This window comes from Hyla sarda, chromosome 8 (assembly GCF_029499605.1).
Source record: "Hyla sarda isolate aHylSar1 chromosome 8, aHylSar1.hap1, whole genome shotgun sequence".
Taxonomy (NCBI): Eukaryota; Metazoa; Chordata; class Amphibia; order Anura; family Hylidae; genus Hyla; species Hyla sarda.
The window spans coordinates 161,667,869-161,680,441 of record NC_079196.1 but is presented as its reverse complement, the minus strand read 5'-3'; the positions used below and the strand labels follow the sequence as shown (position 1 = coordinate 161,680,441).

The window sequence follows — 12,573 nt, the reverse complement described above, 5'->3', positions numbered from 1 at the left end:
CTCCCAGCATGCCCAGAGAGCCAAAGGCTGTCTGGGCATGCTGGGAGTTGTAGTTTTGCAACATCTGGAGGGTCACAGTTTGGAGACCACTGTTACAGTGGTGCCCAAACAGTAGCCCTCCAGATGTTGCCAAACTACAACTCTCAGCATGCCGAGACTGCCCAGGCATGCTGGGAGTTGTAGTTCTGTAACATCTGTCCCTTCAGATTTAGCAATTTTCATGACATTTTTCAAAATTGCTGCTCTACTTTGAAGCCCTCTAATTTTTTCAAAAAGCAAAAGTACTGTATATACTCGAGTATAGGCCGAGTTTTTCAGCACGATTTTTCGTGCTGAAAACACCCCCCTCGGCTTATACTCGAGTGAACTCCCCCACCCGCAGTGGTCTTCAACCTGCGGACCTCCAGAGGTTTCAAAACTACAACTCCTTGCTGGGAGTTGTAGTTTTGAAACCTCCGGAGGTCCGCAGGTTGAAGACCACTGCGGCCTTCAACATCATCCAGCCCCCTCTCACCCCCTTTAGTTCTGAGTACTCACCTCCGCTCGGCGCTGGTCCGGTCCTGCAGGGCTGTCCGGTGAGGAGGTGGTCCGGTGAGGAGGTGGTCCGGGCTGCTATCTTCACCGGGGAGGCCTCTTCTAAGCGCTTCGGGCCCGGCCTCAGAATAGTCACGTTGCCTTGACAACGACGCAGATACGTCGCTGTCAAGGCAACGGCTCTATTCCGGGCCGGAAGCGCGGAGAAGAGGCGCCCCCGGTGAAGATAGCAGCCCGGACCACCTCCTCACCGGACCACCTCCTTACCGGACAGCCCTGCAGGACCGGACCAGCGCCGAGCGGAGGTGAGTACTCAGAACTAAAGGGGGTGAGAGGGGGCTGGATGATGTTGAAGGCCGCAGTGGTCTTCAACCTGCGGACCTCCGGAGGTTTCAAAACTACAACTCCCAGCAAGCCCGGACAGCCGATGGCTGCCCGGGCTTGCTGGGAGTTGTAGTTTTGAAACCTCTGGAGGTCCGCAAGTTGAAGGCCGCAGTGGTCTTCAACCTGCGGACCTCCGGAGGTTTCAAAACTACAACTCCCAGCAAGCCCGGACAGCCGATGGCTGCCCGGGCTTGCTGGGAGTTGTAGTTTTGAAACCTCTGGAGGTCCGCATGTTGAAGGCCGCAGTGGTCTTCAACCTGCGGACCTCCGGAGGTTTCAAAACTACAACTCCCAGCAAGCCCGGACAGCCGATGGCTGCCCGGGCTTGCTGGGAGTTGTAGTTTTGAAACCTCTGGAGGTCCGCAGGTTGAAGACCACTGAGGGCGAATGATGAGAAGAGGATGATGAAGGGGGGGGGGGGTGTGGGGATGATGAAGGGGGGTGGGGATGATGAAGGGGGGGGGTGTGGGGATGATGAAGGGGGGTGGGGATGATGAAGGGGGGGGGTGTGGGATGATTACAAGGGGATGATGAAGGGGGGATGTGTGGGATGATAAGGGGATGTGTGGGATGATGACAAGGGGATGATGAAGGGGGGATGTGTGGGATAAGGGGATGTGTGGGATGATGACAAGGGGATGATGAAGGGGGGATGTGTGGGATGATAAGGGGATGTGTGGGATGATGACAAGGGGATGATGAAGGGGGGATGTGTGGGATGATGACAAGGGGATGATGAGGATGTTAATGACGGGTCTGGATGATGACAGGGGGGGATGAGGTATTTCCCACCCTAGGCTTATACTCGAGTCAATAACTTTTCCTGGGATTTTGGGTTGAAATTAGGGGTCTCGGCTTATACTCGGGTCGGCTTATACTCGAGTATATACGGTATGTCCATTTTATGATGCCAATATAAAGTGGACATATTGTGTTTGCGAAGAAAAATAAAATTTATTTGGAATATCCATTTTCCTTACAAGCAGAGTGCTTCAAAGTTAGAAAAATGCAAAATTTTCAAAATTTTCATGAAATTTTGGGATTTTTCACCAAAAAGGATGCAATTAACGCCGAAAATTTACCACCAAAATAAAGTAGAATATGTCACGAAAAAACAATCTCAGAATCAGAATATTCGGTAAAAGCGTTTTCGCGTTATTAATTTGTAAAGTGACGGTGGTCAAATTGCGAAAAAGGGCACAGTCCTTAAGGTGAAAAAGGGCTGCGTCCTTAAGGGGTTAAAGTAGACATATTGTATATGTGAATAAAAAATAAAATTATTTGGAATATCTATTTTCCTTACAAGCAGTTCAAAGTTCGAAAAATGCTAAATTTTCACATTTTTCATCAAATTTGGGGATTTTTCACCAAGAAACGATGCAAGATACCACAAAATGTTACCACCATTTTAAAGTAGAATATGTCACGAAAAAACAATCTCGGAATCAGAATGATAACTAAAAGCATTCCAGAGTTATTAATGTTTAAAGTGACAGTGGTCAGATGTGCTAAAAAATGGCCGGGTCCTAAGGTGTAAAATGGCTGGGTCCTTAACCCCTTAAGGACTCAGGGTTTTTCCGTTTTTGCACTTTCGTTTTTTCCTCCTTACCTTTAAAAAATCATAACCCTTTCAATTTTCCACCTAAAAATCCATATTATGGCTTATTTTTTGCGTCGCCAATTCTACTTTGCAGTGACATTAGTCATTTTACCCAAAAATGCACGGCGAAACGGAAAAAAAAATCATTGTGCGACAAAATCGAAAAAAAAACGCAATTTTGTAACTTTTGGGGGCTTCCGTTTCTACGCAGTGCATATTTCGGTAAAAATTACACCTTATCTTTATTCTGTAGGTCCATACGGTTAAAATGATACCCTACTTATATAGGTTTGATTTTGTCGCACTTCTGGAAAAAATCATAACTACATGCAGGAAAATTTATACGTTTAAAAATGTCATCTTCTGACCCCTATAACTTTTTTATTTTTCCACGTACGGGGCGGTATGAGGACTCATTTTTTGCGCCGTGATCTGAAGTTTTTATTGGTATGATTTTTTTTTTGATCTGACTTTTTGATCACTTTTTATTCATTTTTTAATGTTATAAAAAGTTACCAAAATACGCTTTTTTGGACTTTGGAACTTTTTTGCGCGTACGCCATTGACCGTACGGCTTAATTAATGATATATTTTTATAGTTCGGACATTTACGCACGCGGCGATACCACATATGTTTATTTTTTTTTACACTGTTTTATTTTTCTTATGGGAAAAGGGGGGTGATTCAAACTTTTATTAGGGAAGGGGTTAAATGACCTTTATTAACACTTTTTTTTACTTCTTTTTTTGCAGTGTTATAGGTCCCATAGGGACCTATAACACTGCACACACTGATCTCTCATCCTGATCACAGGCGTGTATTAACACGCCTGTGATCAGCATTATCGACGCTTGACTGTTCCTGCCTGGATCTCAGGCACGGAGCAGTCATTCGTCGATCGGACACCGAGGAGGCAGGTAAGAGCCCTCCCGGTGTCCGATCAGCTGTTCGGGACGCCGCGATTTCACCGCGGCGGTCCCGAACAGCCCGACTGAGCAGCCGGGATACTTTCTGTTTCACTTTAGAAGCGGAGGTCAGCTTTGACCGCCGCTTCTAAAGGGTTAATACCGCACATCGCCGCGATCGGCGATGTGTGGTATTAGCCGCGGGTCCCGGCCGTTGATTAGCGCCGGGACCCACGCGATATGATGCGGGATCGCGGCGCGATTCCGCTTCATATCGCGGGAGCCGGCGCAGGACGTAAATATACGTCCTGCGTCGTTAAGGGGTTAAGGGGTTAAGGACTCAGCATTTTTTAGTTTTTGCATTTTTGTTTTTACCTTTTAAAATCATAATCCTTTCATTTTTCCACCTAAAAATCCATAGTATGGCTTATTTTTTGTGCCAACAATTCTACTTTGCAGTGACATTAGTAATTTTACCCAAAAAATCCACGGCGTAACAGGAGAAAACATTATTGTGCGACAAAATTTAAGAAAAAACACCATTTTGTAAATTTTGGGGGCTTCCATTTTTACACAGTGCATTTTTTGGTAAACATGACACCTTATCATTATTCTGTAGGTCCATACGGTTAAAATGATACCCTACTTATATAGGTTTTATTTTGTCGTACTTCTGGAATATAAACTCATAACTACATGCAGGAAAATTTATACGCTTAAAAATGTCCTCTTCTGACCCCTATAACTTTTTAATTTTTACGCATATGGGGATTCATGAGGGCTCACGGCGGTACCACATATGTTTATGTTCATTTTTATTTACATATTTTTTATTTTTTTTATGGGAAAAGGGGGGTGATTCTGACTTTTATTAGGGAAGGGGTTAAACCACATTTATTAACACTTTCCTTTCACTTCTTTGCAATAGGGGGGGCTATAACATTGCACACACTGATCTCTTACACTGTTCACTGCCATGCATTAACATGGCATTGATCAGTGTTATCGCCGCTCGACTGCTCCTGCCTGGATCTCAGTCACGAAGCAGTCATTCGGCAATCAGACACGCAGGAGGCATGTAGGGATCCTCTTCGTGTCCTGCAAGCTGTTCGGGATGCCCTGATTTCACAGCGGTGGTCCCGAACAACCCGACTGAGCTGCCGGGATGCTTTCGGTTTCACTTCAGACGCGACGGTCAACTTAGATCGCCGTGTCTGAAGGGTAATACCGGGCATCACTGTGATTGATGATGTCTGGTTTTAGCCACGAGTCCCAGCCGTTGATGGCCGCCGTGACCGACCTAATCTGACACGTCCTACATTGTTAAGGAGATAAACAAATCTAATTATTTCATAAATGTCTCTCTTGTAGAGGCTGGTCAGATGTGGTGACATCACTCAGAGATTCAAGCTTGTGCTCAGAGACAAGATCCAGCTGAGACAGCAGAGGATTGTGAATTGTCTTGGAAGGGAGGAGCCGTGAAGCTACTGAGACAACCCCACACTGACAATAAAAGGGCTACACAACTACCTGTCAAGGGAAAATCACTGAATGGCACGCTAAAGCCAGTAAAATTTGTGACAACATTATATAGCTAAATAAACCTTGTGGTAATAGTTTTACCTAAACACCATTTTCTAAAAACAGAATACCTCTGTAATGCACCACATTACAGAGTGCGGCTGTAAGGTAGTTAAAATGTAATGTTGGTATGTTGCCAGAAAATTTACGGCCATGAGATATAAGAATGATCCCTTCTGAGTTCATGCAAAGAAAAACTGTGGGGAAAAAAGGGAACAATGGGGTCACTTGCAAAGCAACAATAGTATCTTTATATGTTGATCTCCATATCTTATCATTTGTGCATTTTCTAGCACATCAAATCCATTACATAAGTACTCATGGGTCCACATTTACTAAAACTGTCTAATTCTTAGAAAAAAATAACTCAAAAGGACAGTCTTCAAGTGTGCCAGATATATACAGTATGGGGGAGATTTATTAAAACCTGGGCAGAGGAAAAGTTGCCCAGTTGCCCATTGCAACCAATCAGATCCCTCCTTTCATTTTGCAGAGGCCTTGTTAAAATTGAAAGAAGCGATCTGATTGGTTGCTATGGGCAACTGGGCAACTTTTCCTCTGCACAGGTTTTGATAAATCTCCCCCTATAAGTGTATAAGGTAAACTAAATGATCTGGAATATCTAAACTAGTCTAAGTTAGGACCAACATTAGGCCACACCCTTTCACACATTAAGGTCATACCTTTTCCTTGAAATTAAACTCTTGTTAAACAAAGGACATGCCCCTTTTGACAAGTGTGTAAAAATTGTCTAAAACTTGTGATAAGTGTGACAAGTCATGTAAGATTGGGTAACATTTTAATCCTATTTGTAGGTGAAGTTGAAAATGAAACAAAAAAGGTTGTGGCCATTCTTAACCCTTAAGGACCAATACAAATAAACCTGTACGCCCCTGAAAGGCCATGCCTGTTTTTTTTCACATCGGGGATGTCTGTCTTTATTATAGAATAACTCTGGTAACGTTTTGCCAATCACGATAATTCTGACATTGTTTTTCTGTCACAAGTTGTCCTTTGTGTACATAGTAAAAGTAAGCCGATATCATTTGTATTTATTTTTTTTACAATGCAAAAAATCATGAAAATTAAGATTTTTTGCTATTTTAGGTTGCATATATTTATACTTCCTGACCAAATAGTTTATGAAACTTATACTTTCAGATGTCTACTTTATTTTGACAGCATTTTTTTGTTTTTAATTAACATTTTAAATTAATTAGAAGCCTAACAATTTAACTTGAAATTTTGAAAATTTTGAAAATGTGAAAAGTACATCTTTTTATTACCGTATGTCCTTTGCAAGGTTTGCAGAAATTTGAAGGTGGTAGAACATAGGAACACCCCCCCCCCCCCAAATGACCCCACTTTAAAACTAGACCCCTCAAGGTATTTGCTAGGTGGTACAGTGAGTATTTTAACACCATCGTTTTTTGGCAGGAATTATTACAAAGTCAGTGTTAAAAATTCGAAACTTGCTATTTTTCACAAATGCATCATGTGTGGGGCATATTTTTTGTACATCACTTCTGATATTGCAGGAAATGCACCCTATATTTTATTAAGCTGCGCGGCCCATGTTTGCAAATACCCCTGCTTAGGCCATATTTGGTTCACATGGTAGGACCCCAAAAGAAAGTAGCCCCCTTTGGCTTTCAGGGCATCATTATATGAATAGTCCCCATTCATACTGCATTTTTGCAGTATAGGTGTCTGTTGTCATGTCAAAAAAGGGATGCCAATGTATATTGTACCGTCTCATTCAGAAATGAATGGAGCTGCTACAGTATACGTCAGCATAACTCTTTTTGACATGATGCTGACGGATACCTCTAACACTGCGGAAACGCAGTATGAATGGGACTAAGTGTAGGGTCACATAGAGCGCATCCGCAGCATATTTCACACCGCAGATGCCCCCCAGCAGTCACAAGGGCGAGATCACTGCTGTGGCTGGGTAGTGTGCTCAGTGTGTCCGCTCATGACTTCCGGCAGGAAATCCAACGCTATTAGTGGATACACAAAGCTACGCAGCCGCAGCAGGGAGCTCATTATTGTGACTGTTGGCAGGCATCCGCAACATGTAATATGCTGTGGATGTGCGCCGTGTGATCTTACACATTCATTTTAATTTTTCATTATATTTATTTAATAAATGTATTTTTCTTTTATTTTTGTACACTTTTTTTGTACACTTTTTTTGTACACTTTTTTTCATACTTATTGTTGTTACACTTTTATTTATTTTAAATGTTTTTCACTTTTTCCAATGCTTTGGAATACTTAGTATTCCAAAGCATTGCAGATATATGCTGCCTGCTAGTTTTACACTAGCAGGCAGCATATCAGGACTTGCCTCTGGCACGTCCTCACAGGCAATAACCGGGGCAGACCTGGGGGTCCTAGTAAAGACCCCCGGCTGCCCAGGTAAGCAGCAGCACCCCGCAATAGTTGCGGGGTGCTACAGGAGAAAGACAGAGGGAGCCCCCTCCCCCTGTCAAAACTCCTTACAGCTCGCGGTCACTTCCGACCGCGGCTGTAAGGGTTAAACTGCCGGGACCGAAGTTTTCTTCTGTCCCGGCTGTAACACAGGTCCCCGCCCACCGGGGATTACACACAGCACCCCGCGATCGCGCTGCGGGGTGCTGCAGGGGAGACATAGGGAGCTCCCTCCCTCTTTCATAACACGTACAGCCCGCGGTCACTTCCGACTGCGGCTGTAAGGGTTAAACTGCCAGGACCGAAGTTTACTTCGTTCCCGGCAGTGCTGCAGGGTCCCGGCTGTGTGTTACAGCCGAGTCCCCACCGCGATCTCGTGGGTGCACTGGGCAGCACCGACGAGAAGCATGGACGAGTACACATGTCCAGGTGCCGGAACAGCCGCCAACCTGTACGTCTATACTCGTCCGTGGTCGTTATCGGGTTAAACAGATAGCAAAACCGTAAGTAGTTTGAAGGCTTTGGTCTCTCGATTTATATGGTGATTGGTGAAGCGACTTGTCTCATTAGTTTATATCTATATCAACCATTTCATCTACATACCGCTTCATTCACCTATTGAGGTATTAACATTTACATAAGAGCGGTAGCTCCAAAAGTGGAAACAGCTGGGATGTAAACCTCCACTTCCATTCAACTCTCAATGATAATACTGATATAATCTATACACATAATACAATTTATTAAGTGTGTAAATGATAAGTAAGGCTGGGTTCACATATATCAGAAGTTCGGCATAGTTTTCCTCCGGCGTACACCGGAGGGAAACTGATGCTAGAACTGATGCCATTCATTTGAATGGGACAGTTCACAATCCATTTTGATGCCAGATGGTTGGACACGCTGGAGGACGCTGGACAGGGGAAAGCAGCTTGCTGAGTTCCCCTGTCCACCGCCTAGAAAATGGATGCTGGATGACAATTTGTCATCAGTTGTGGCATCAGTTGCATCGAGATCTAGGCTGAGTTCATCTATGCCAGACATATGTGAACCCAGCATTAGAAGTAGGGGCTTGAAGGCACTGCTTCAGAGAAACTTTGGTCTGTCAAAGGTAAGGTATAGGTTTTCTTTATTTTATTTCCAATGCACAATGTACAATAAAATAAAGAAAGACTATACTCTACATTGATTTACAGTACTGGCCTTTTTTTCTGACATGACACCTCCAGGACCCCCACTGATTATGAACACATTTATGATGGACACCTTGCCAATTGTCCATACGGGTGAGACAGTAGCATCTTCCGCATTAAGAGCATTCTAAGCTGTATTCTATGCACAACATTTATAAGGGAGCAGAATACTGAAAGTCTACACTTATTTAGATTTCTATAATGTAAAATTGGCTATAAAACAATCTGTTCTTTTTATAATGAAAAGGCTCTGTCTAGCTTGGAGACATGATTTGCCAATTTGCCTGGGTGTATTAGGGAACCCTGAGGTGTTGGCACCTGGCAGCATCTGGTATCTCTGCCAGAGGCATAGCTTGAAACTTCTGGTCCCTAATGGTTTGTGTCCCTAATGGTCCTCATTTACCATGTGTCACAATATTGGTGTCTTCTTATGTTGCAGAAGGGGCTTTGCAACCCCTAAAGCTATGAAAGAACCAAGAAAAAGAACAATCTTTTTAAATGACAGAAGTTTAGAAAGCAGTCCAAATACGATAAAACACAAATTGCAGATCAGATGATATGAAAGCCGTACTGTAAACCAGCTGATAAATAATATATGAGACTCTTCATATCTTACCTTTCCCTCCTGCTAAGTTCCTGTTATATCCTACTGGACTCAAGTACTCAAATATAAAAACAGCAATGGCAGAAACAATAAGAAGCATCACAAACATCATCACCCAGACAGATGCACTAAACGGTTCTGCAGGAAGATGGGAACAAAGAAAGAAAAACAGACACAATTTATTAAACTGACAGTTCAAAACATAGATTTTATCCAAACTGTTCACAGACAGCTAAGAGCTACCAACTAGACATATGTGGCATCTTTATGTCACACAGGAGAAACCTTTACAATCATTAGCTATAACACATCATGACTGAAAGTTTGAGTCATACAGAATATTCTATAGTGCCATCACCTTCAGGCTAATTGATAGTCTGTAAGATAAAAGATGGCCATATGATGCTAAATATGCTTAATGAAATGTGTCAGCAAAGTATATTATGTTTCTACAGGAGAGACAGTTTTACTGTATGTTACATCAAAAAATTTGGAAGAAAATATGATCCCTTAAACCTGCTTCACTTCTTACATCCTCTAGAAACCAGAGATGGGGAGTTTGCCAGCAGTATTCACACCTGGACTTTTCTTACTTATCTGTCCAATCACAGGACAGTGCCTACTCTTCTCTGCTATGCCCTGACATGGTGAAATTGCACTGAACTTAAAGTACACCTGTCATTAGCAAAAGCTTTTTATATAATGTGGATAATAACATAAGTATATATTTAATATACATTGGTTAAAAATATGTATATTTTTGGGTGAAAAAATGCTGTCCCTGCAGCTATTGCATATGTGTTTCTGTGAGGAGACCAAACACAGGTAGTGAGGGCAGAACAAGGAGGGCTATGTGCAATCATCCTGCTGTGTTAGCCAGGGCATGTCATAGAACCTCACTATACAGAGCCCTGCTTGTCCTCAGTGCACAGAGCCCTGCTTGTCCTCAGTGTGCAGAGCCCTGCTTGTCCTCAGTGCACAGAGCCCTGCTTGTCCTCAGTGTACAGAGCCCTGCTTGTCTTCAGTGTACACAGCCCTGCTTGTCCTCAGTGCACAAAGCCCTGCTTGTCCTCATGATACAGAGCCATGCTTGTCCTCAGTGCACAGAGTCCTGCTTGTCCTCAGTGTACAGAGCCCTGCTTGTCTTCGGTGTACACAGCCCTACTTGTCCTCCCTGCACAGAGCCCTGCTTGTCCTTAGTGCACAGAACCCTGCTTGTCCTCATTTCACAGAGCCCTGCTTGTCCTCAGGGTACAGAGCCCTGCTTGTCCTCACTGTACACAGCCCTACTGGTCCTCAGTGTACAAAGCCCTGCTTGTCCTCAGAGTACAGAGCCCTGCTTGTCCTAAGTGTACAGAGCCCTGCTTGTCATCAGTGTACAGAGCCCTGCTTGTCCTCAGTGTACAGAGCCCTGCTTGCCCTCAGTGCACAGAGCCCTGTTTGTCCTCATGCACAGATCCCTCCTTGTCATCAGTGTACAGAGCCCTGCTTGTCCTCAGTGTACAGAGCCCTGCTTGTCCTCAGTGTACAGAGCCCTGCTTGTCCTCAGTGTACAGAGCCCTGCTTGTCATCACTGTAAACAGCCCTACTGGTCCTCAGTGCACAAAGCCCTGCTTGTCCTCAGAGTACAGAGCCCTGCTTGTCCTAAGTGTACAGAGCCCTGCTTGTCATCAGTGTACAGAGCCCTGCTTGTCCTCAGTGTACAGAGCCCAGCTTGCCCTCAGTGCACAGAGCCCTGCTTGTCCTCAGTGCACAGATCCCTCCTTGTCATCAGTGTACAGAGCCCTGCTTGTCCTCAGTGTACAGAGCCCTGCTTGTCCTCAGTGTACAGAGACCTGCTTGTCCACCCCCATTTCCTGTATTTGGTCTCCTCACAGAGACACATAGGCAATAGCTTTTAACCAATGCATGTTACAAATACACATTTTTAACCATGTTACAAATACACATTTTTAACCAATGCATGTTACAAATATACATATAATGTTATTTTCTACATTAAATATAAAGCTTTTGCTAATGACAGGTACACTTTAACAGACTGCACTGTGCTGGGGTTTATTTATAGTACACTAATCTAGCTAGCAAATGGGGGGGGTTATTAATGTAATGGCTTTGAAAAGGGCTATGAGAACAGAATGTGAAACAGCAGCAGGACCACAGCAAGGCAGAGGTTAGATCATGCAAGCAGCCCTAGTCTAAGCATTAAAGTGCTAATGATGATGATGATGATGACAGGCTACTCATGGGTTAACAGCCTCAATGTTATGAATGGTCAGATATAAGAGAGAAGCCTTAATTTTCTATGGACCCACAGGCTACAGATTGAGCCTAACAACAGCCATAACCTGTAATTTAAGAGGAAGCGAGACTTGGGAACCAAGAGTGGCTACACTTTAAACAAATTTTCAGATGGTTAAAAAGCTAAATTTTAAAATACAATAAATAAGAGATTTTCTTGTAAACACTCTTACTAAAAGATGAGCACAATATGTGTGATTTACCAACCACATCTGCTGAAAGTATTTACTACTCTTTCAGTAAAATTGTATTTTCTCACATTACTTCTCATGAGGAAGAGAGAAATTGAACCTTTCATGATTCACCATCTTCCCCATTCCTGACTTGCCAGTGGCTTTGCATTTTATGTCTGACTAGATGTGGATAATAAACCCTTTCGGGTTAAAGGGGTATTCCAGGCCAAAACTTTTATATATATATATATATTTATATATATATATATATATATATATATATATATATATATATATATATATATATATATCAACTGGCTCCAGAAAGTTAAACAGATTTGTAAATTACTTCTATTAAAAAATCTTAATCCTTCCAATAGTTATTAGCTTCTGAAGTTGAGTTGTTGTTTTCTGTCTAACCGCTCTCTGATGACTCACGTCACGGGAGCTGTGTAGTTCCTATGGGGATATTCTCCCATCATGCACAGCTCCCGGGACGTGACATCATCATTGAGCAGTTAGACAGAAAACTTCAGAAGCTAATAACTATTGGAAGGATTAAGATTTTTTTATAGAAGTAATTTACAAATCTGTTTAACTTTCCGGAGCCAGTTGATATATATAAAAAGGTTTTGCATGGAATGCCCCTTTAACACAATAAGCATTTTAAACAGTTTCCCTGTACAGACAGTAAATAAGTGTTTTAATGGAACAGTTTGTGTACTACATGCATGCTTTCCGCTATCAACATGCCAACTTTAAATGACATTGAATTCTAGTTCTATTACCTTTTGCTAATCCATAAAACCATAGAACAATTTTAATCTACCCACCAACCTTACTTCACTTTTTACTTTTTTG

General features: G+C 42.9%; 1 protein-coding gene across 2 annotated transcripts in view; it reads right to left on the bottom strand.

Moving 5' to 3' along the window:
* The window catches only part of GRIN2A (glutamate ionotropic receptor NMDA type subunit 2A), a 636,116-nt gene that overhangs the window by 89,552 nt on the left and 533,991 nt on the right, over positions 1-12,573 (bottom strand). For both annotated transcript variants that reach the window (XM_056536194.1, XM_056536195.1), the window contains one exon: positions 9,251-9,376. In XM_056536194.1, coding sequence (XP_056392169.1) covers positions 9,251-9,376 — 126 coding nt within the window. The remainder of the gene's footprint in view (positions 1-9,250; positions 9,377-12,573) is intronic.